This window comes from Wolffia australiana, chromosome 11 (assembly GCF_029677425.1).
Source record: "Wolffia australiana isolate 7733 chromosome 11, ASM2967742v1".
Lineage (NCBI taxonomy): Eukaryota > Viridiplantae > Streptophyta > Magnoliopsida > Alismatales > Araceae > Wolffia > Wolffia australiana.
The window spans coordinates 5132191-5157758 of NC_135845.1; the positions used below are offsets into that span (position 1 = coordinate 5132191).

The following is a 25568-nucleotide window of genomic DNA, read 5'->3' on the forward strand; positions in this document are numbered from 1 at the left end:
TCCCTAAATGGTATTATACTTAAATGTCAATCAGGTTGATTCATGTCTCAAGTCAATGGATCACTTATACAATTGTGACATGATGTCACAATTATCTAAATGATCTATTGGCTTGCGACACCAAGGACATCTCATGGAGGGAGGACTACTTTTTTACAACATTTTACGAGCCTCTAATCATGGGATTCAAACAAGTCATAGCACAGATGTATTAAGAAGCTCACAGAGGTGATTAAGTGGTCAAGACAAAATCATCCAACGTTAGTATAAGAGGAGATTGACTCAAGGAAGATGATGCAAAAATCCTTAGCCAATGTAGTGAGGATATTGGAGAAGGAATTGTCTAATGATCCTAGTCACGCTTCAGTACTATTGAACAACGGATTAGGGTTTGATGATCAACCATACCCTAAGTCATTTGAGAGGCGTGGGGATGATGGATTATGCATATTTAGTAGCCGATGACATTAGAGGTTCCATTAGAGAGTTCAAACACTACTCGGTATCTTTTAGAACATGAGGTGTAGCTTGGCACCCCACGGGCTGGAAACTCAGTTAAATCTATTGGGTTGAATTGATCCTTAGTTAATTAATCTATTTGTTGATATGCTTAATTAATAAGGTTGGTCAATGATTAATATTGGGCCTCTAAAGTAATTAACTAGAATGAGACATGAGCCTGGAGAGTCACACACATAAAATCATTGGGGCATTGGTAATTATGTATTTACTTAAGTGTTTTTTGAGAAAAAATTAAAAATATAAATAGGGAAGGGGCACTCATTTCAAGCACCTAGGCCACCCAGAATTGAGAGCCCCCCTTTCTCCACTCTCATCTCTTCTCTACTCAACCAAGGATAGTGTCTTCATAGTGAGAAGATCTTCAAGATTTTCAAGAAGAGTTGGAGAAGAAGTGGATATCCAAGGCCAACGTGATCGTGTGGATACTTCTAGTGGACAGACACATAAACAACTTCAGAATGATCTCAAAGCGAGCATGTTAAGGGTGGAATAAGTTCCCACAAGTTCCCACAGTTCCACATCATGGAATCATGTTTTCCATGGATGAACCAATGTACATAATCCAACACCTTTCACATCTCATTCATTGTGATTTTAGTGGCTCCTTTTTCATTGGCCCATGTATCCCTACACAACAAGAAATACTATGACATCATATCACTATTACCCATTGTTTCATCCACTTTAAATTGTCATAACGATACTATTTTTCTATTATTAGCACAAATAATCACTGAAGAAATTAAAAGATTGATCATTATCCAAAAAATGAACACATGGCAGAACCAAAATAAAGTAAGAATACTCTTTAGTAATTCCCCAAAAAATATATTCCAAATCAAAAAATCTAAAAGTTAAATCTGTAATAAAATAATAGCTATCAAAATATAATGTTAGACAATTCATAATAAATATGTTCTGGCTCAGAAAATTATTTATTTAAAAATATGGTCTTAGAATCCATAAATATATCAAAATATCCAGAAAATCAGAATACCATCATAAAAATAGATTTCTTCTATTAAACTTTAATACATATATATGTTCATTATCACATAAATAAACATATGAATATCATTATTTTAATCTATTGATTTGTGTGTTATCATTAGCTTGGGCATGTTTTTTGATAATGAGGTCCCCAAGTTATGTTCTAGATCTTATAGGTTAAAATAGAGATTGATTTAGGAATGTATGTTTCTTTAATTGAATTATATTTAAAATATGTCACAAAATAGTTTTTGATATATCAGAAAATATCAATCTAGAATGCCAAGTATTAGTGATGCAGGACAACTAGATGATGGATGCACAATGACTGATGAGACGGGAAGGATGACGACAGGTGTTGGGACGGATTGGTTTAGGAATGGGAGGGATAAACCATACCACAAATCCACAGGATCAGTTTCATAAACTTAAATCCGATGAGATAATGGTGGTGCAGCCCCTTTCCTTGTTGAGGGCGGGAGTACTGTCTTCAACCACCGCGACGATGCCTAAGCACCAAATCCAATACTTCGAATTAGTGTCCATGGGAAAACTCACGAAAGACCTAATCCACTAATCGTTGAAATTCCAAGAAGTTTGAAGCAAATCCGATGGCGGTGGATGATTTCTCGAGGAATACTGGACGAAGAAACACACGACACCAAAGAGTTCAGGCATACCTCGGCACCAGAGTGCGTGTTTAGGCTGCGGGGAATTATGGTCATAATTAGGCTCGACGATCTGGGCGTTGCGTGGGCCCACTTGGATGAGACGGCGTGGTGTTCCGGGCATTGAGCGGCCCTGGCAAAGGGATATCCGGACGAAGTCTGGTCGCTTGGTAGCTAGGATGCTCGGGCGTGGCTGACGAACCATGGGCGTAGATAGACGGGGAGAGCGCCTGCGTGGGCGGCCGGGTTGACGGCCTGCGCAGGCTGCCTAGGTGCGGGTGGCCAGTGGCTGCCTGTGTGGGCGCTGATAGCGCGGGCGGCCGACTGGCAGCCTACGTGGGCGGTGTGGGCGCGGGCGGCCGACTGGCAGCCTACGTGGGCGGTGTGGGCGCCTGCGCGGGCGGCCCGGTTTGCAGCTGACGCGGGCGGCCCTGGCTTGGGCAGCCGGCGCTGGGATGCCGCACGTGGGCGGCCTTGGCATGGCAGCTAGCGCCGGGGCCTTGGCGCTTGGGTGCGGGGCAGCCTGGCGCGGACCGTTGGTCGCCCTTGCGCTTGGGCGATGGGCGGCCTGGCACTAGGGCGCGAGGCGGCCTGGCACTAGGGCGCGAGGCGGCCTGGCAGCAGGTGCAGGGCGAACTGGTAGTGGGAAGAGGGAGAGGGCGAGAGAGGACGGCGGTTGGCGGCGTGTGACGGCGTCGATGGCGGCGGCGGCAATCCGGAGAAGATGGACGGGTTAGGGCAAGTCCTCCAAGAAGAGAAAAACTCAATTCTTGAATATAACTTTGCCAAGTGTTTCTTACAACATTGGCCTTCATATAGGCCTTGGAGGAAAGAGAAAATACGAGAAATGACATAAAAATAAAACATGGGCGACGTGTAATCGTGTCACGTCAAAGGGCAGTTCTGGATTTGTCGTTGGCGACGTGTCATGATGTGGGACGTCTCGGAAGGTGGTGGTGGCACATCCGAAGTCTGGCGGTTATCTAGTTGATGTCGATGATGAGTCTTCATGCCCGGCGTGTTGGATGATGTAGGTGGCGCGTCCGATGTTGGTGCGTTGACGTCGTCGCCACCAATTAGAATATTTGAGTTCTAGTATATTTCAATATTTGTTCCCTTACCTTAAACCTTTGATAAGCTTCTAGGATATTATATAAACGAATAATAGTGCGTATAATTTTGAATTATTGTTCCTATATTTTAGGTGGAATAAACAAAATCCAAATTCCTCTTATTCGTGCACCGAAATTCTGTGTACAAGTCAGATTTAACTAGTAACTTTACCAATTTCTATAGGTAGGGTATATTGTTTGAATCACTGATCAGGTTGAGAAGTTTGGATCAGATCAGATTAGGTACCCTGATATGATCAAGAAAAAGAGAGTTCATGGGATGCTCAGATGACCATTTATCAATAATTGATCAAGTCCCATGAGTGATTGGATCAAGGGGGCCAATTTAATCATCAAGCGCCAAAGTTGACATTACTGATAATATCTGATCTGGTTGATGGCCCAAAAAAATGAGGGTGGGAGGCTGCACCAGAAGTAGCATTAAATGTGGGTGTAGAGGAGGAGGGTTGAGTGAGCTGTAAAAAAAAGAGGGGTTGATTGGGTTGCTTGCCCAATTTGATCAGCCGTTGGTCAAAAGAGCGAATGATCATTTACCATCAATATGAATATAAGATTGGATTCCATCCATCAGTCATACAATATGACCATTGAGATGACCAACTGGGCCATGAACAACAAAAGATCAAGTTAGTTTGATCAGTCACATTTCTAAGTCAAGGAATATTCAATCAAGACTCGATTGTATCTCCAAACACTTGCTTTTGGTCCCCCCAACAACCCTCATCAGTTAGTCGGAAAAAAACATTGCAAACCATCTCATTTTCCTTAGTCCAAAAATCGAAGAAAATGAAAGGAAGAGACCCTCTTTCCTTCTGATCTTGTTTAATCACTTATGTGGTTGATACTAATCTCATACCTATGCACGGTTATGAGTCACCACCATTGGTTTCCCATTACAATGTGCTGTAAAGCAGGTCTGAACATTAAGTAGAATGTGAAAGGAAGAAACGATGACCTGATGAGTCGATATCAACTTTAATTTTCTTATCATCCATAAGATTCATTCTCTGTTAATCTTCATCTCGTTTGATTTTTTTACCATAAACATGAATTGATTTCATAAAAGGAATCTGAATTGACTTCATACATTCAGATTTATTGACTTTGTAATCCAAAATCAGGTCAAATCATTTCTTTAATATGTACTCTTCTATGCAAAAATTCTACAACATCTTAAAACTATTATTAAATAACATATTTACTCATTTAAATATTGATAATATGACAAATCGATGCATCCAATAAGTAAAATATGATATACTAGTGAAATGTTTATGTAGTTTTTGCATACTGGGGCAGGATCTGATTTGAAAACTGATTAACAATAAAAATCATTGTCTCATCCATCTTGTGTAGGAGTTTAATGGAAAATATGCCATTCAATTGTTAGTTAATAGAATAGGATGTTTCTCCTTCCAATATACCTTTGTTATAGATATGATTTTGTTCTCTTATTATAAAAAAATAATCAATTTTCTAGTGAAGATGTTTATAAAGCCCTACTATGAAGGGTTAATGGCCTATCAGTCACTAATGATAGATATTTGACTTGAAAGTCGTTAGGTTATGGATGATAACGAGAGCTACTTTGAATATATATTGAATATTCTAATGGTTAGCCATTGATTCCAAAATGTGTTTAACCGGAAAATTCATACTATGTGAATAGCTTAGTAGTTGGAAGCATGAAATTATTTATCAATTTTGAAATTGGGGGCCAGATATCGCTTTTCTGCAATCAAAAGATACACAGTATATTAACTCAAAAAAACCTAACCATGCATCCAGTACCAACGATCTGTGACTAATGGGAAAGCCAACAATGCACCATATAGTTTGGATAAGGTAGTACGCCAACACCGTAGAGAAAATGCTAATGCCGCTTCTTTTTAATTCCATCATCCACTTCATGGAGAAAATTTTAGAATAAAATAAATTCCGAAATCTTGAAGTAAGAAAACATAAGATAAATGAAATTTATTCACTTCTGTATGATATCTACACCATCTCATAACTATCAAACTTCACATTGATGAATAAAAAAATCATGATCGCATATTGTAGTCATATAGAATAATCGTGATCCCTACATACTAAAAATATGAGCCTAGGCCTCATGATACAGCCCCACTACTTTGTCTAATTCTGGTCTACTGAAACACTTTCGCTGCGCTGGTGAAGGCTGCTTGACTTACTGCAAAAGATCAAGGCCGACGAGCTGCAAAACTATGAGTTATGAGATAAATTTATAAGATCAAGGTCAGTTCGCTGCTAAACTACGAGTTCTGCCCTGAAAAATATTCAAGATCAAGGCCTAGGCTCTTATTTTTTAGTATGTGGGGCTCATGATTATTCTGTATGATTATAATAGAATAATCATTGTACATCAACTGTGAGTATAGTGCAGGGACACGGATGGGACGGTTTTTTCATCCCAGGGCATCGTCAGTGAGATTGGGCAAAAACCGGGACGGAAATTCATCTCGGGCCGAATGGATGGGACTGTTTTCCTATTGTTGGACGAAAAAATCGCCCCTTTTGAGGTCTCCGACGATGGACGGTAAGGGATGGAAGAAAATCCATCGGATTCACGTCTGAAGGTTGAGATCTTGCCACGTGGCATCACTTAATCGATTCCTTGACATTTTGCATCAAAGTCCCTGTTTTTTTCGTGCGCACAAACTGTCGTCGCCCAAAAGTAATTGTACATATGTCCCTCTGCTTTCTCTCTCCTCTATATTTCCCTAAAAAACTTAGAAAATTATATCAAAATTTTCAAACATGATTTTTTTCGTCCGGAACAAGGGACGGGATGGTTTTTCTCTGGACGGGACAAAACTGGCAAAGTCGGGTCGCGGACGGGACGACTTTTTCGTCCTGGAAAAAAAAATTGTCCCGTCCGTGTCCCTGCACTGATTCTGGATGTCGGACGAGACGATTTCCGTCCCATCCCATCCATCGTGCACGTCCAGGACGATCCTGAACTATAAAAGCGAGTTCTGTCCTGTCAAGTTTACAAGATCAAGGCTGGTGAGCTGCTAAACTGCTGAGTTCTGCCCTGTAACCCTGTTACACTCTATCTCAAATCTCTCTATATACCCAGTATTAAAGTTTTGAGCTTTCTTGTCAGAAGCAAGCACACGTAGCTGAAGAGAGAAGAATGAAGACAGCCCAGAAGAAGACAGTCATTCTCGTCAACGATGAAGCCGGTCTTGGCGTCGCCATCTCCGATAGCCTCCGTGTGAGCCCTGGGTCTGACCTCTCGAGGTGGAAAACCCATCTTCCTTTGTTGCCGATTTCGTTGTTTTGGGTTTTTTTTTTCGGGTCTTAACTTGTGCTTATTGGGTTTATTTTCTGATTCAGAAAACAGTCAAACATCCACCTCTCGCTGGAAAAATATGGGGTCAAGGATGCTGCAGATCCTTGCTCTCGGATTGACTTCGTCGATAAATCCGGATCGCATCAGGTACTTATTTATGGTAATTGTTAAATTTTTAATCGAAAGGATCAGATGTACGGTTTTTTTTTGTTAAAGATTTGCATTTTCTGGATGTTCATTGTCATCTAATGTCGTAGGTTTTCTTTGCTTCTCTGTCTTTGTGTTCATGTGTATCTCTGTTATTTATTAATTCTATTAATCGGAGAGGGTGAATACACAGATTTCCTTCTTTTCATGTAGCATTCCCCGGTCTTGATAATTCGTTTTCTTTTTCTGGATGTTCATTCGCTCGTAGTTGTGAGCATCTTCATAGGTTACGATAATAGTTCCTGTATTTCTTCTATCTCTCTTTATTCATGTATGTATCTGGCAATTCTTAAAGCTATGAATCACAAAGGATGAAGTTACTTAACATAGCGTTCACTTGACTTGGGAATTTATTTCTTCTTCTTGATGTTCTTACGCTTGTAATTTTGGGCGTCATTCTAGGTGGCGATAATACTCCTTCTGCCTTGCCTTTGTTTCTTTGTTCTTATAGTCACACATTTCTCTAGAAATTTGTAAATCTACAATGTGCGAGGGTGAATATACTGACATCTTGACTGAAGATCACATTCCCTAGACTCGGATGTTCGTTTTCTTTTTCTGGATGTTCATACTTTTGTAATTTTTTACGTCATCGTTAGTTACAAGAATACTTGTGTCTCGTCTTTGCTTCTCTGAAGTTATCTACGCATATATCTCTTGTAATTCTTAAATATGTCAAGGGAGAGGGTGAGTATTTACTCAAGATATCGTGTCCAGGACTTGGGAACTCGTTTTATTTTTCTCAATGTTCATATTCTCCTAATTTTGGTTATGGGTCCAAGTCGAATATACAGATTTCTTTTCTTAAAATTTCGTTCCTGGACTTGGGTACTGGTTTTCTTTTGTGGATTATCATACTCTTATAATTTTGGATCTCATTGTAGGTCACGATAATACTGCTGCCAAATTTTCAACCACCGGTAGCTGCATGCGCAGCTAATGAGATCATGGAGTTGATTATGTCACAGTGTACGTCTGACCCTCCTATAATCTTACTACCAATTCCTCAAGCATCACTGAAATTCGATCAGGATTCCAAGAAATCCATGATGTTTGATGGCGCGGCGGCAATTTTTGGTGTTGAAGTCAGTCCAGCGACCGAGATAACTGAGGAATTTCTTTCTGGAACTCCAAAGCCCCCATCATTCGTTCTCAAGTGTGAAGTTTTTTCATGCTTAGTGCTGATGCTCCAAATACTAAAGCTTCCTTCCCTTCTGATTGGTGCAAATGTTGATCAGGGGGGCCTATCTGCCAGCGGTCAGGATCTTCAGGTGATTCTTTTTTTCTTTGAACTATGTTTAGAACTTCTGGTGAATTTGTGTATCTTTTTGGTTAGTTCCCTTGCTTGGGAAGGCCTGCATTTCTTAGACGGGTAGAGTTTTAAAATGTTACTCCTGCGAGGAAGCTTCACTGAACTCTTAGTTGTTTATCTGAGTGAATAATTTTTTTTCCAAAGCCTTTTATTTGATGGAAAACCGGATGGGAAAACAGCATTTATGGTTTCCCATTGATCAACAATAAAATCTGTGAACCTTGTATTTTGATATGATCCTCCACCCCCAAGGGTATCTGAGGCATTTTAGTCCACTAGGGGCACTTTAGTCATCTCATGTTTAGGGTAGATTGCTTCCTTTTCTTATTGTTAGCTCCACAGGCCCATTGGGCCCGTAAGTGCCTGCTAATAAACCCAAGTATAATGTGACCGTTGGACTCCCACGGTCATGAGATGACCGTTGGAGTCCAACGGGTATTTTCTCTTCGTGTCTAAGTGGCTATAAAAGCCAATGTAATACACTGTGTAAGTATTAGGTTTCTATAAGGAAAAATACGAGTTTATTTTTGTTTACAATCACTTTCCGAATCTCCTTCCAATCTCCAGATCTCACATGGTATCAGAGCAGATCCTAGAATTTTTCGTTTTGAAGGATTGAAGGGCCGTGAGAACTCGGAAGCCCTCTCGCGGAATCCTATTCCCCGGAGGAAATCGCCCTCGTCAAATCTCCGACGTGTTTCCGGCATCCTTTGCTTACGGAAATCGAATTTTTTCCGGCCGTGGAGCTGTTCTCGGCGGAGTTCTGCGATCTCGATCGTTATCGACGAAAAATAGCCAGATTTCGGCCGTGGAGCTGTTCTCGGTGGCATTCTGTGGTCTCGATCGTTATCGACAGAAATCCATCTGATTTCAGACGGGAAGCTGCTCTCGGCGGCGTTCTGCAGCCTCGATCGCAACCTCTGAAGACAAGTACTTTGCGACTATTGGTGGGCCGTATCTATTCGGCGACTATACCTGTGCCACTGCTTTCAGCTGGTGCCGTATCCATTCGGCGATTTTTCTTAACTACGGGCCGTATTCATTCGGCGCATGTGTCTTCTTGGAGCAATAACCGTCAACTGCTTTGACTGGTAATTCTTCATTCACCCAACTTTGTTTACCAGTCGTTTAGATTCCATGGGAGGCAAATCCCGGTCCAAAATGTTGGAAGGGGAACCAGAGACCTCAATATCTTCTACCAAGGAGGCGGATATTACAACCCAGAACAGGTTGATATTACCTGATCTGGATATGAAATATAATGGGATCAATGGGAAAAAATGGGTTACTCTTGCTCAAAGGTCCCTCAAAGCTGCATACTTGGGCAAACACCTAACGGAAGATGCCCCATCAGAAGATGATAGAAAATTATATATTTGGGAGTCGGAGGAGGCCTTCATTGTGAATTGGATGATACGGAATATGGAAGAAGAACAAAGAGACAACTACCTTCTTATAGACTGCGTTCGAGATCTTTGGGAAGAAATTAATAAATCTTGTGCAGAGACCCACAGCGACTTCCGCGTTTTTGGCCTCCGGGAACAGGAAAGAACACTGAAGCAAGGCAGTATGTCCATATCCTCATATTCAGCAAAGCTCAAGGCTATTTGGAGAGAACTAGATCTTCTCTGGCCCACAGGAGATAAGAATTCACCATCCTATCTCCGAGAGGTCAAGTTCAGAACACTCACCTTCTTGATGGGTTTAAACCCCGAATACGAAAATTTACGAAGTCAACTGCTACATCGAGAAAGATTTCCGACACTAGCAGAAGCTATCTCCGAACTGCAAGGAGCAGAACGACGGAGAAAATTGACGCTTAAAGATGAAGAATCTACTACTCCGACTTCTGTAGCTCACCTAGCCAAAAGGGGTGAGCCACGGAATAATTCAAGCTCTGCGGCACCCCCTCCACAGACTCCTAAAGTAACTCCAAAGGAAGGTAATCCTCCAGAACCACTCGTTTGTGGCTATTGCAGGAAGGAAGGCCACGTGAAAAAAGACTGCAGGAAATTGGCATGGAAGGAGGAGCAGATCCGAAAAGGTCTCTGGGTACCGAGAGACCAGAAAAAGGCTTATGTTGCAAGTGAAGGGGGAGATCCCTCCACCAAGAAGAGCAATGATGGGGGCGAAATTCAAAAGCTCATCCAATCTGAGATGAGTAAAATTCTACAGAAGATAAGCTCCACATCATTAGTCAGATCAGGTGAGTGTCAGCTTCTAGCTGATCCTGCAGTTGTGTGGCTTCTCCATCTGCCCAAACCCTAGCCGCCAGAGAGAGTGAGAGGAGGAGAGAGACAGATTCAACAAAAAAATAGAAACCCTTAACGATGCAAAAAGGTTTCCCAGTATTTAACTGGGTTTACAATTATTGGGTCTCGCAGACCCAATACGATGGATCCACCATCATAAGGGTATTTCTACAATAACAAAACTTCTAAGGTTTTAATAAAAGAAAGTGGAAATAACATAAAAAAGAACTAAAAGGCTGTCTGCTGACACCCCCCCTCAAGCTAGGAGGTATATATATTCGCCATGCCCAGCTTGCTCGTCAGCCTTTGAAATATGCTTCCAGGTAAGCCTTTGGTAAGGATGTCTGCTGCCTGATCTGCTGACTGGACATACTTTATCTTGATTATGCCTGTGTCAATTTTCTCACGGATGAAATGTCTGTCAATCTCGACATGCTTTGTGCGGTCATGTTGAACAGGATTATGTGCAATGTCGATAGCTGACTTGTTGTCACAGTGAAGTATAATTGGTCCCTCGTGGTAGGCTCTCAGGTCTTCCAGTACTCCTTTTATCCAAAGTGCTTCACATATTCCTTTGGCTAATGCCCTGAGTTCAGCCTCAGAGCTCGACCTTGACACAACATCTTGCTTCTTACTCCTCCATGTAGTAAGGCTTCCTCCAATGAAGGAACAATATCCCGATGTCGATCTTCTATCTAGGATTGATCCTCCATAGTCTGCATCGGTGTACATTTCTAGAAACGTATCTCCACCTCCTTTAAACAGAAGGCCTTGTCCTGCTGTACCTTTCAAATACGACAGGATTCTGTGTGCTGCATTCAGATGAGGTTCCCTTGGGCTATGCATAAATTGGCTCAGAACTCCCACCGCAAATGCTATGTCTGGTCTTGTATGACTCAGATATATCAGCTTACCAACCAGACGTTGGTACTGATCTTTGTTGACAGGGGCAGCATCTTCACAAGTACCAAGCTTAATGTTTGGATCAATTGGAGTACTTGAAGGTTTGCACCCAGCCATACCTGTCTCATATAAGAGATCTAATGTATATTTCCTTTGTGATATAAAAATCCCTTCATCAGAATAAGCAATTTCAATTCCCAGGAAATACCGTAGTTGGCCAAGAGATTTAATATCAAAAACCTTGCTCAGCTGGCTACTCAGGTGCTGGATCTCTTCATAATTATCACCTGAAATTATGATGTCGTCAACATACTCCAAGAGAATCACAATTCCCCCGGAGGTGGAATGCTTGATAAACAGAGTATGATCCCAGTTACTTTGTCTATAACCCATTCCTTTCATATACGTGGAGAATCTTCCAAACCAAGCTCTGGGTGATTGTTTCAACCCATATAGAGCTTTCTTGAGACGGCACACCTTCCTCCCCCCTTGTTCACCATTATATCCAGGGGGTAAGTCCATATATACCTCTTCTTCAAGGTCACCATGTAGGAACACATTTTTAACGTCGTATTGGTGCATCTGCCATCCCAACTTTGCAGCCACTGCTATGAGAATTCTTACAGTGTTTAGCTTCGCGACAGGAGCAAATGTCTCTTTGTAGTCAATTCCGTATGACTGAGTGTAGCCTTTGGCGACCAGTCTCGCCTTATAGCGCTCAATTGAGCCATCTGAATTATATTTGATGGTATACACCCATCTACAGCCTACTATCTTCTGGTTGTTTGGTGCTGGCACTACCTCCCATGTGTTATTCTTTCGTAATGCTTCCATTTCTGCTTCCATTGCATCTCTCCACCTTGGGATCTTCATTGCCTCTTCAACGTTAATTGGTATGTCTTCCTTGTCAACATTGGTAAGACATGCACGATAGCTTGGAGTGACTCTTTCATAACTAACAACATGTGACAGAGGATACCTGCCATGCCGAGTACATGTCCGCCTCCCTTTCCTGAGAGCAATTGGCCAGCCCAGATCGTCATTCTGCAACTCCTCTTCGACTTGTATTTCCTCGTCAACATTGAGATTTTCTGCTTCCCCTTCAGGCAGTGAAATATGTATAGGAGAAATTTCAACATTATCGTTCTCAGAAATAATTTGACTGGGTCCTTGTAGTTCCTCGGGAATATACTGAGTCTTCTTCTGCCATTGACTCTCCGGACCTGATGCAGATCCCACATTGTAGCCATCTTCTATTTCGTTACCCCTTGTTGTAAGAGAACCTGGAACATGCTTCAATTCTTCTTCATTGTTGTTGCTTGATAGACTGTAATACGTATTGTCTTCATTGAAAGTCACATCTGCAGAGATGAAGAATCTCCTCAATATTGGGCTGTAGCATTTGTAACCTTTCTGGGTAGATGAGTATCCCAGAAATATACACTTAATTGATCGTGGAGTGAGCTTGCTACCAGGACTATGGACATGAACGAAGGCTTCACATCCGAAGACTCTCAGTGGAATAGAGGAACTTATTTTGACTTCTGGAAAATAAAGCGACATCAATTCAAGGGGGCTTTTATATTCTAGTTTTCTTAACGGAAGTCGGTTAATCAAATATACGGCTGTAAGAACAGCATCAACCCAGAATTGACGTGGAACTCGGCCTTGGAAGAGTAATGTCCTGGTAGTGGCAATCACATGCCCAATCTTCCTCTCTGCAATCCCATTCTGCTGAGGAGTATTTACACAAGAAGACTCATGGATTATACCCTGATCATTGAAATAAGTGGTCAATGAGCTGTTGAAATAATCTTTGGCATTGTCAGATCGAAATTTCTTAATAGTGATAGAATACTGATTCTTTATCAATGTGCAAAAATCTTGAACAATCTTGGATACTTCAGACTTATATTTAAATAAGTGTACCCATGTCATTCTAGTACAATCATCAACAAGGATAAGAAACCAGCTCTTCCCTGTGATAGATGGAGTTCTACAAGGTCCCCAAATATCACTATGAACCATATCAAATGGACGGTGCTTCCTTTCACTGCTGCCAGAAAAAGAAGCTCGCTTGTGTTTTCCGAACTGACATGCATCACAAAATAAATTTGATAAACCACTTGTTTTTACACAACTAGGAAACATCCTTTCTAAAACATCAAAAGACGGATGTCCCGTTCTAGAATGCAAAAGTTCGATTTCTTTAAGCTTTTCAGGTTCAGCAGCTATGCTCCTTTTTAGTGTAGACTTGGAGCTCCCCACCATCAGAGCATCTCCAGGATCGTCTTCTACTTGAGAAGCCCATTCTTCATCTTAACAGATCCAATCCTTCGGTTGAGTACCTTGTCAAATAAGAAACACTCATCAGAATTCAAGATCAAGGCACATTTAATATCTTTCACTAGTCGTTGAGGGGATATGAGTTGTGCTTGCAGCCCTGGCACATGCCAAACTTCTCTAAGAAGCCCCAGGTGATTGATGTGGACAGTTCCAATTCCGGACACAGGAAGAACCTCTCCACCGGCAGTAAGAACGTTCCTTGGAGTAGCACACAGGGAGTACATGGTGAAAATATGCTTGTTTGGGGTCATATGATCTGTTGCCCCTGAGTCGACTATCCAGTCCAGATGGAGAGGAGATGAATAAAATACTGTTGAAAGTAGATGATCACCTGATCTCGCTATAGATGTAGAGCCGAGCATAATCTTCAGCCTTTCAACTTCTTCTTTTAGAATGCTCAGTTCACTTCCTGGGGCAGCTTGAGAGGTCTTTCGATCTATTGAGCTTGTTTCTTCAAAATCGTCCTTGATTTCTTCCTGGGAGATAACATTATTTGCTTGACCTGTGCATGCTGGTTTTCCATGTAGCTTCCAGCATTGGTCAATGTTATGATTTCGTCTCTTGCAGTACTTGCAAAATAACCCATCCTTCGGTTGGAATTTTTGATTCTTCTGACTGGTCTGGGTCGGTTGTGTCTTCTGTGGCACCGTCTTGGACATAAGACCTGTGCCGCTATCTCCCGCCAGTGGTTCTGAAACCACACTGAATCTCTCTTCTTCTTCCCGTATAAGTCGAATAGCTTCTTCGAGGCCGGAACCTTTTCTCGGTTTAGGATTTGGCTTCTCACAGCTTCATATTCACCATTCAAACCCATAAGGAATTTATATAATCTGTCCTTCAATACATAAGCCCACTCCTCATAATTTGGATTCCTCACAGGGCGATAGTGGTCTATCTCTCTCCATATAGACTGCAGCTCATTGACATAGGATGTTACATTTCTCTCACCCTGAGTCAGATTGGCTGCTCTGGTCACCAGGCGATAGATCCTCCAGTCTCTACCCTTGGAGCTTCCTTTTTGGGCATGATCCCATATGTCTTTTGCTGTTTTAAGGAGCAGAAAATTCTTGTACTCTTCTCCCGCCATACTCCGTAGGAGCCATGCACGGATTAATGCATCCTCTCGTTTCCAGACTTTGTATCCTGGATCTGTAGGATTCTTGGAAACAAATAAGTGATCTGAAAGGTCCATACCTTCCAGAATAAGCTCAATGTATTGGCCGCAATGTAATATGTTGAGCCCATCATATCGTAGCTGCTCTGGGACTCCAGGAAAGATGATATGTGTTGACCGATCATATTCTTGGACCAACTCTGGCATTTGTCTGACGCCTTGTGTAGTCCCCGAGCTAGCCATAGGTTGATTCTTCTCCCTCCTTGCAAATGAATCCTATTCTGTCCCGCTTTGGTCAGAATGGAAAGATAGGTCGGCAGTCAATGTTGGGTCTCGCTTGTGGAACGTAGATCCTTGCAAGGCTCTGATACCATGTCAGCTTCTAGCTGATCCTGCAGTTGTGTGGCTTCTCCATCTGCCCAAACCCTAGCCGCCAGAGAGAGTGAGAGGAGGAGAGAGACAGATTCAACAAAAAAATAGAAACCCTTAACGATGCAAAAAGGTTTCCCAGTATTTAACTGGGTTTACAATTATTGGGTCTCGCAGACCCAATATGATGGATCCACCATCATAAGGGTATTTCTACAATAACAAGACTTCTAAGGTTTTAATAAAAGAAAGTGGAAATAACATAAAAAAGAACTAAAAGGCTGTCTGCTGACAGTGAGCTCTTTGCTTTCACTACTTACAATAATGTTAGTCCTATAGCATCATCCTGGATTTTGGATTCAGGGGCGACAGACCACATGTCACCCCAAAGATCCCTCTTTAAATCATATGACTCAGTTTCCAGCGATCATAAGGTTTTCACTGCTAATGGTGGGATTTTAAGAATTGAAGGAAGAGGGACCGTTTTTATCAAAGGAGTACTACTAAAGGATGTTTTACACGTACCTGAATTAAAAGCAAACTTACTTTCCCTAACACAGTTAGTTGTTGACACTGGATGGAGATTTACCCTCGACTCCGATTCCTGTTTTTTGTGCATAAAGGACACCGGGAAGAAGATTTCGTCTGTTAGACAGGAAGGGGGACTTCTCCTACTAGACGGCCTAGAGGAGGACGATAGCCAAAAGGTGGTCTACAACACCAAGAGCGAAGAACGGGTCATCCTCCTTCATCGGCGACTAGGACATCCTTCATTTCCCCTTTTGAAACACGTATACCCCAACCTGTTTAAGGGGATTATCATTGACAATCTGATTTGTGAGTCTTGCCAATTTGCTAAACACAAAAGAACTGTTTTTCCTGTTTCAAATCATCGATCTTCCGCTGCATTTGAATGTGTTCATAGTGATGTATGGGGACCTTGTTACACCACTGGTCTCTTCCAGCACAGATGGTTCATTTTGTTTGTGGATGATTTCACCAGATATACGTGGGTATATATACTGAAATCCAAATCTGAAGTTCCATCAATCATTACTCTCTTTTGCGAAATGATTAATACTCAGTTTGGAAAAACGGTGAGAAGGCAAAGGACCGATAATGCTAAAGAATATTTTTCTTGGGTATCAAGGTGGCATATTCTTAGACGGGGATTTTATTGTCACAACACAAATACATCCTGGATTTATTGCGGGAAACAGGTAAATTGGACTGTCGTCCAGCTGCTACCCCTGTTGACATCAATGTTAAGCTGAAAGCTGAACAGCATGACAAAGATGCCCCCGTCAACAAAACGTCGTTTCAGAGACTTATTGGACGATTATTATATCTCAACCATACTCGTCCTGATATCGCATTTGCAGTTAACTCACTGAGTCAGTTTATGAGTGAACCCCAGGAGTCACATCAACGAGCAGCTGATCGAATTCTTGCTTATCTTAAAGGCTCTATTGGGCAAGGTCTTTTGTTTCGGAAGGGAGGAGACCCGAGCGTAGTTATCTACACCGATTCTGATTATGCTGGCTCGTTTGAGGATAGCCGATCCACCTCGGGATATTGCAGCTTTCTTGGAGGTAACCTGGTTACCTGGCGCAGCAAGAAACAGAAAGAAGTCTCCCTCTCAAGTGCTGAGGCTGAACTTCGTGCCTTGAAGAAGGGCGTTTGCGAGGGCATGTGGCTCAAAGACATTTTACAAGACTTACATCTATTCCCTGGGACAGGGATACATCTTTATTCAGACAGTAAATCGGCCATTGCCATGGCCAAGAATCCAGTCCAACATGAACGGACCAAGCATGCCAGAGTAGCCCGACACTACATTAAGCAAAGCATCGATGATGGGTTTATTGTCCCACACTATATCCCTATTCTGGAGCAAGTTGCTGACGTTTTCACCAAGGGCCTTCCTGGCCCTCACTTTCAAGCATTGGTGTCCAAGTTGGGCATGTTCAACATCTATACCCAACTTGAGGGGGGGTGTTAGCTCCACAGGCCCATTGGGCCCGTAAGTGCCTGCTAATAAACCCAAGTATAATGTGACCGTTGGAGTCCAACGGGTATTTTCTCTTCGTGTCTAAGTGGCTATAAAAGCCAATGTAATACACTGTGTAAGTATTAGGTTTCTATAAGGAATAATACGAGTTTATTTCTGTTTACAATCACTTTCCGAATCTCCTTCCAATCTCCAGATCTCACACTTATAAATATAGATAGCCTTCCCTTGAGGCGGCAGTCAAAACTTAAGGTAAGATCGGCCTCTTGGCTTACTATCTCGATCCTCCCTTTCTTGGTCCTGTCCCCTTGAGCGTCCAACGATTCCCTATCCCTGTGATCGTCTGACCAGATCTTCAGCTGGCTTCCCTCCAATCCGATCCCCTACCCTTGCCATTCAGTTCTCTCCTAGGCTCCGACGATCGCTGTCCCCGCGATCGTCAACCCTTCATCGCGTCATTAGGCAGCTTGTCCCTGGTCAATCCGTACCTCCTCTGTTCGACCCCTCCTATAATTCGCATTTCGACTCTCCTGCCCCGGGAATTTTCACCTCGCCTCGCCCTCTACTTTCCCCTCTCGATACAAACCTAGATTGAGGTTCTTATCATAATTAGGGTTCACTTAAAGGAGGGCATGTGAAAACTAAACTTATCGTCATTTGTTCACTTAAATGAAATGTGTCCCACTATGGTATGTTCGTAGTCAATAATCTGGAAGTTTTTTTTCTTTGCAGGAAATAACCCAGATTGGTGAGTATTTGGCAAAGTTAACTCGTTTAAGTTTTTCCAAGGAAAGCATCAACTGGAGAGAAAAGGGTAAGAGGAAATCTCAGGAGCCATGGCGGGCATTGTACGGTTAATTCCAGTGGATTAATACCTTATGGTCGTTGGCTCGTCAAAAGACCACGCATGTCCTGTGAACAATTCTTCATCAAACTTCCTGGTTAAAGGATACGACAGAAAAAGATTCTTCCTGGATTAACAATGGGGAAGTATTACTCAAATTGGAAGTGTAACTTGATAAATTATTCCTGGTTTTCCTTGTCAGTGATTTTCCTTATCTGTGAAAGGACCTAAGCGGCAAGCTCTTAACGGTTTGAGAAAGGTTTCTTTTTTTTTGGAATAAATAGAAAAGTAAAGCATCAGGCAACCCGGATCTGTAAGCATGTCATTTCTTTTTTGGTGCTCGAGTATTTGAATTTCTAGTGCTTCCAGGTTGGACTGAAAATTTTCCATCTTTTTGGACTGTCGCAATTGAAAATACGACCTGATAACTTTGTTCTTTTATATGGTTTAACCTATGTCGCAAGTTCTTCCATATTGGCTGAATTTTTTCTATGTTTGTTGGCTATCTTAGTTGGCAGTAAAACCTTATAACATTGATAGATCTGTCAGACAGCGATTTTAATTTTTTGTGCAATAATTTAATACGCAAGTTCTTCCAGGTTTATCTGAATTGTTTTTGTCATGGACTGTTTAAATTGAAGGTAAAACTTAATAACCTTAATCTGTTATTTATGGTTTTTTTTTTTGCGGAAGAAACTAAAAGGCAACTTCTTTCAGTATTGACTGAAAATTTTATTCGTTTGTTGACTATCTCAATCAAAAGTAAAACCCGATAATGTTCATCTGTTTGACAGGGTTTTTTGTTTTCTTCTGATTATTTAATCTACAAGTTCTTCTAGGTTTGTCAGAAAATTATCTATGTTTGTTGAGGATCTTAATTGAAAGTAAAACCTGATAAAATGAACTTGCTAACCATCGATTATTATTTTTGTGCTACACTTTAACAGACATCCTAACTGGTTAGGCTGAAAATTTTCTATGCTTGAGGACTATCCTTATTGAAAGTTAAAGTTTGTCGTGGCTTGACTGAAAGGGTCTCCATGCTTCTATATTGCATAACTGAGAGATTATATTGGTTAATTTGAAGTTGCGACCAATGAGTTATTTTTATGTAATATTCTGATATGGTCCTGCATCGGGGGATGGATCGATGGTGGAAAATGTACTTCTATTTCAACTAGTATTCAAATGTTCCAATGTAACTTCAACACAAGAAGGTGAGAGGTAGAAGAGGTTCCTGGGATGGAGAAGGAAACGGGAATGACGAGGAGAATTGGCTAGGGCTCGCTAAGAGTAGTGTGATTTCCTGCCCCGAGCTTCCTCGAGTGGGGCTTTAAGTAGGAGTCGTTGTGGCCCGGGCGTGTGTTTGCAGATTGGGTCCTTTTGGGCCTTCTTCCGTACTTATGCCTGTGTTGTATTATATCAGATTCCAGTGAGCTTGTTGATCATATTCATTGGATGTTTTGAAGTCTTGCTTGGAGTGGCCCGTTTATTGGTGATTCCCTTATTGACTTGATCATCAATTCCTAAGTGTGGAAAAAACTTTTAAAAGCTAGAATAATCATGTTAATTAGCTGAATGTTGACTTTGCTCAGGTAGTTTTAAACACATGTCACTTGGCAGTGTATTTTCTTAATCGTCTACTACAATAGGGTGTTTTCTACAAAAGTGCAATATCCTTTCTGCCCATTTTATGCAGATATAACATAAAGGAGAGCAATTGACAAGTCAAAAATAAGGGGTGAATTATGCAATTTCATAATCTGTTGTCGCTGTTAATTTTAGCTTAAACAATAAAATTTATAAAACCCTAACTTAAGTTGTATAGTGATAAGTATGGGTATTGTCCGAGGAAGATAGTAAGGCAATCCAATTAGTGATCTACTTGAATAATTTAACCCTAATTAGAGTTAGTTTCACCTTCAATGAATATCAAATCACCCTAATTAGATTAAGAATTTAAAAAGGAGGGTACAAGAGATGGGGAGAATAGAAGAATCAGGGACTACTAAATTGATTTCTTTTATCCAATAAAAAGGATCAAAGTAGTCCAATAGAGGGGTTAAGAAGAAAATTTAGTTTCGATTTGGGTTTAGGGGAACTAAGTATCCAAAGTAAATTACTACTATCTCATTAACTTAATCTAGTCTTAACTTGAAATTAAACCTTTTTTATAATTTTTCTTAATGTGCAAGTGGAATAGCTAGATCAATTTAGTAATCTCTCCTCTCAATCCTAGTAAAGGCTTGTACATGCCGCTCAAGCCAAGCGATTTAGAAATGTAGTCTAAGATCAACACGAAAAATCACAAATTTCACTAACACATGGCCCAAATCACACTAAAATTCAAATACAATGAAGAAGGTACCAAATAGGGTTGATCCAAGATGTGGCTCCTCTCTGTCTTTCATCAGTGAAAGAGCCCCTTCCTGAATGACCTCCTCATCTTGAAATTCAGCTTTTATACTTAGGTTAAATGGTAAAAATTATTTTACCCCAATCAGTAATTAATTTTTGTCCACCGAAGTAGGCTTGATCTGAATGATCCAACCATACGGATAGAAAGAGGAGGTTGAGATGAGAAAATTCTTTAAAAAATGACCTCAATCCAACTTCAGGATTAAAAGTTAATAATAAATGAAAATTGACCAATTTGAGCCGTTGGATCAATTTTCATTTATTTAATTTAATTTTTTTTCTACATGCAATGCCGTGTCGCTCGCTGATTGGCTGGCGCATTTAAACTTTAATTGGCGGGTTCATCCTCAGCGCCATGTACCCCCCTGCTAGAAATAAGGGAAAAAAATAAAAAATAACAAAAAACATTGCGATTTGCATGTACTTGTGCGCTTTTAGCAATGTGATCCAATCACATGCAATCATGTCACCTCCTGTGCATGCGCGTTGTATGCGCAGCACGGGCGGTGAACTTATTGCCTAGAAAGAATATTCGAATCTTCGCATTCAAGCCGTCGGATTCTCATCCGACGGCCGAGGTTCGGCCACGTGGCACCTGGTATTCATCTTGGAGTTTTGCGCTTAAGTCCCTGTTAAAATTTGCATGTGCAAATTGTCACCGCCCAGAAAATAATTATGTATATGCCCCTCTGCTTTCTCTCTCTTCCTTATTTCCTAAAAACCATAGAAAAATCATAGAAATATTCCGATTAATTGAATAAAACCCTGGAAATAATTTTATTGGATTGTTACGCCTGCAATAGGCAGCCGAGAGCTCTTTTAAGGGCATGCAACGGGAATTTAAGAAAAACCCCTGCAACTTTAGAAATTGCTTAAAACGCCTATTTCCATTATAAATGTATCATTTTTCTATTTAAAAATTCATTTCTTTCTCAAATAAACTCCCAAAAAATTTGATGATATTCTAGAAAAATCTAGAAAATTTAGTAATTCGTCCATACATTAATTTATAGTAAAATTAAATTTAAACCTGCCATTTACATTTAAATAGAATTATTCAAAGCTTAAATAAATTCCAAAAAATTCATAAATTAACAGAAAATTAAGGAAAAATCATAAATTACTTCGAAAAATGAACTAACATGTAAATATATGATAACACTCCTATTTTAAACTCTTTAAATGCATAAAATTATGCTAATTACTTGAATTAAATACCAAATTTAGGGTGTTATCAGCAAGAAAATTATAGGCCCTACCTCTCTCTCTCTCATCTGATCATCCCAAAAGATGACAAAATTGGTGGAAATGTTTACTGCACATGTACTTTAAGTCAAATTTTAGAACATGCTGTGACATAAATTCTTAGTTTTTGAAAGGTACTTAGTGAAGCCATCATTTTGAGTTGATGAAAATTCAATTTTACATTAAAATTCTACCTTGTTCTATATACGACAAAATTTAACAAACACTGAACCTATATATTTTGGTACATTTTGGACCTTTTTGGTTAATACTAAATTGTGATTAAGGGTAGTTGGTTCTTGGAGATTGTTCAATTGGATTTTTTTGTGGAGATTAAAAAGATTTTGAATAATTTGAAGGACTTGTCTCGTTGATGGCATTGGTGGTTTGTAGAAGTTAGAGGCAATTATCGAGAACATATTTACCATATGCTCCCATTTGGGCCTCAATTTTAAATAAATGTTCATCCAGTCCCTTCCCAAGCCCATCAAAGACCAAGACTGGGTCCTGTGATTCCTTTTGGGTTTGGTTGAGTCGTTGACTGTGGTTGAGTTTGGACAGCACCCCTTCACACATCCAGCTCAATTTTGAAACAAAAAGCCAACTATAATTTCAAAAGTTATTTTTAATTCTTTCCTCTTTGTTTTTTGGAGATATTTAGCCTAGAATCATTAAAATTTAAGCTTAGAAAATGTTGTAGAATTACGGGAAGAAATCAGATATGTTTTAAAGCAATCAAACTGGATAATTCCATGAAATACTAAGTGAATTTTTAGTTGTACTGTGTATGTAAATTTTCATCTTACATGAAATAAAGGATTATGAAATCACTAGATGAAGAATGTATCATATACAAAGAGCCAAAAACTTGAATCTTGAATGTACCTACCAAGGTCAATCCCTATTAAAGGAAATCTCTAAATCTGTGTGGTAGTTTGAGAGGGATAAAATCAGTATTCATGGAAGCATAGGTATTTGAGAAGCTGAAGGAGGTCAAATTTATACCATAGAGTGGTAAGCATTGACTTTGGTGGTCTAAAGGTGAGTTTTTCCCTTGTAGACAAGATGGACGCTTTGGGGGCCTCAACTAGAAACATATTTAAGTGAATAGTAGCTTTGGGGAAAAAATAGACTAACCTAGGAAGGTACTATGATCTAGCATAAGCCTGTATTAAAATTAAACGGTCAATCATCTTCTATCTCCACGTCCAAGTTGGAATCAATATTCACTAAAAATAATAACATATGTAGATAACCTAGATGCTATGACTTAGATATATAAAATTAACTTGGAAATTTAAAAAAAATGAGAATGAGGTTTAGAGCGAATAAATATTGGAGTTAATTAGTAAAAATAAATGAATTTTACTTAAGCTAATGCATCCCTCTCTTAGGTCACATCATTACACTAGAAATCAATCAAGTATGATGACTTTTTTGTGTTGGGAAAATGATGTTTTTAGACGCTGGTCTCAAGTGGAAGACTGGGATATACTTGGATTTAAAAATTTAAGCCTCCTTGTGTAATGGAATAAATTTGCAGTCATTAATCTTGTTAATAAATTTGCAGTTAGCCCATTACAGAAATTCATGTGGAGTCTCATATGAGAGGCTGGACGTGTTACAGAGAAACCATTATCCATAGCTAGGGTTTGACGGTCCCGGTCCGGTCCGGTTTTATGGCATGGACCTAAACCGTACCTGAAGTTCGGTCCGGTCTTGTTCGGTCCCGGTCCTGTTTGGTACCGAGGGTGGCGGAGGTGCAGGGGGGGGGACAGAGGTGTTGTGCATGCGAAGCAGCGTCAATGAGCTTTGGGGCGGGTCATGGAAAGGGAGATGGGGAGGGGAATGGGTAGTATGTGGGATAGGGTCCGGTCCGGTCCGGTTTTTTGGCATGGACCTTAACCTTACCTAAAGTTCGGTCCACTTCCGGTCCGGTCTTTTTTCAGTCCCGGTTCGGTCCGGTCCGACCGGTCCCCGGTCCAAAATGTCAAACCCTATCCATAGCTACCTTTCTGGACCTTCAAATTGACAGGTATATTAATTTTCATCATGAAAAAATTCTGAAGTATAATAAATTTTTCCCCTGCAATAAATGATGCTTGTAATCAACTTCTGCATCGCCTTTAACCTCAGTTTTCTCCTACAGATAGTGTCATTTATATATTTGTATCTCCATCATCTTCCAGCTACTCTAGGCATAAATCCTCACAAGATTTATCCTGTAGATTATCAAATTTATCATGTAATGAGATTCAATAAATTCAGCACATTAGTATTTAAGGCACAAAAAAATATGCCTATGAAGTGGCATAACCCCAGCTCCATCTATTCCACTGCTGTCTATAGACTACATACTCCTTCTAGCAGAAGCTTTGATCAGGCCTAGCAAAGGACATGGCTGGCAACTTTCCAAACCATTCCAGAGAACACATTTTCAAGCCTTTGATCTCCAATCTGCCCTAAAAAATTAAGAGAGTAATGTTTTTTCCATTTGTGATGCCAAAGCTAAATCTTTTTTCCTGTTATCTTGTCTTGTATTATCCTTTTGTTGATCCTAGAAACACCCCTTTCGCGCTTCACATGAAACTGCTATTTGCCTTCATCCTTATCTAACTTGGATAAAACTAATCAATTGTCCTCCATTTCAATCATTTCTATCAATCGTAAACACATAATAGCATATCAGCATGTATCTCCAACTAGCATGCTAATATTACATTACTTTTTATTCTTTTCTGCGAGTCAACATGCATTATTTTGTCAAAACAAGCAAGAAAAAATATCTCCAACCTTACGAGTTAACCTCTCCACTTCTGAGTGAATTGAGTATTTGAGTATTTGAGTGAATTGAGTATTTGAGTACCTTGAGATTCAAGAAAGGGTTCGGAGGATTGAATGACTGCCGTTGATATTAATCAAACGTTTTTAGTTTCAAAGAAATATTTATACCCACCCAATTCGAAATTAAAAAAAATATTCCAACGATGAAGTCGTCATTCGAGGGAATACTGAGAACGGCGTTTCTTTTCAATAAGCTGAAGTAAACTTGAAGAGGAGCTCTTTTAGTTGGCATGACGCGACAAGCTTGTGACCAACCAAACTGCACCAGAATCCAAAATACGTCAAAGCGACAACGTCCACGGCAAGCTTTAGGTGTATCGCAGTTCGGTGCAGAGTCGTTCCTCTCTCTCTCTCCCCTCTCTTTCTCTATCCATCTATCTCTCTATATCTATCTATCTCTCTTTCTCCCTCTTTATCTCCGTATATCTTTCTCCCTCTCTCTCTCTCTCTCTCCCTCTCTCTCTATCCATCTCTCTCCCTCACTCTCTATATCTCCCTATCTCCATCTCTATCTCTCTCTCACACAATTTCCATCTCTATCTCTCTCTCTCTTTATCTCCATCTCTATCTCTCTGTCTCCCTCTCTCTATCTCCATCTCTCTGTCTCCCTCTCTCTATCTCCATCTCTCTGTCTCCCTCTCTCTCTCCCTATCTCTCTCCCTCTCTTTCTATCTCTCTCTCTCCCTATCTCTCTCCCTCTCTTTCTCTCTCTCTCTCTCTCTCTCGATCGACCCATATACCAATACATCAATCAATCTATTTCGCATTTTCTATCTCTATCCCCCTCTAACTCCCTGTCTCTCCCATCTCTCTCTCTATCTACCTCTCTCTTTCTTTCCCCCTCATTCTCTCTCTCTATCTATCTTTATCTCTCTCTTATTCTTTCTCTCTCTCTCTTACTCTTTTTATCTCTTATTTTTCTCCCTCTATCTACCACATCGTTCTCTCTGTATCTACCTTCTCTCTCTCTCTCTCTTATTCTTTCTCGCTCTCTCTCTCTTACTCTTTTTATCTCTTATTCTTTCTCCCTCTATCTACCATCTCATTCTTTTATTCTTTCTCTCTCTCCAT

The 25568-nt window shown here is 40.5% G+C and overlaps 1 protein-coding gene across 2 annotated transcripts; it reads left to right on the forward strand.

The window, feature by feature from the left end:
- Positions 1-6344: 6344 nt before the first annotated feature.
- On the forward strand, positions 6345-18294 carry LOC144709754 (period circadian protein). 2 transcript variants are annotated; one of them, XM_078583386.1, is made up of 5 exons: positions 6345-6363; positions 6444-6580; positions 6677-6779; positions 7724-8110; positions 17879-18294. In XM_078583386.1, the coding sequence occupies exons 2-5, from the start codon at positions 6474-6476 to the stop codon at positions 18002-18004; spliced, it is 723 nt and encodes a 240-aa protein (XP_078439512.1). In that variant the 5' UTR covers positions 6345-6363; positions 6444-6473; the 3' UTR covers positions 18005-18294. The 2 variants fall into 2 exon arrangements, with proteins under 2 accessions (XP_078439512.1, XP_078439510.1); XM_078583384.1 differs by having other exon boundaries at positions 6355-6373.
- The last annotated feature ends 7274 nt before the right edge of the window (positions 18295-25568 follow it).

Coding starts and splice junctions, on each gene's coding strand:
- LOC144709754 (XM_078583386.1), top strand. CDS start 6,474: ATGAAGACAGCCCAGAAGAAGACAGTCATTCTCGTCAACGATGAAGCC. Junction 6,780..7,723: donor ATAAATCCGGATCGCATCAG/GTACTTATTTAT, acceptor ATCTCATTGTAG/GTCACGATAATACTGCTGCC. Junction 8,111..17,878: donor CCAGCGGTCAGGATCTTCAG/GTGATTCTTTTT, acceptor TTTTCTTTGCAG/GAAATAACCCAGATTGGTGA.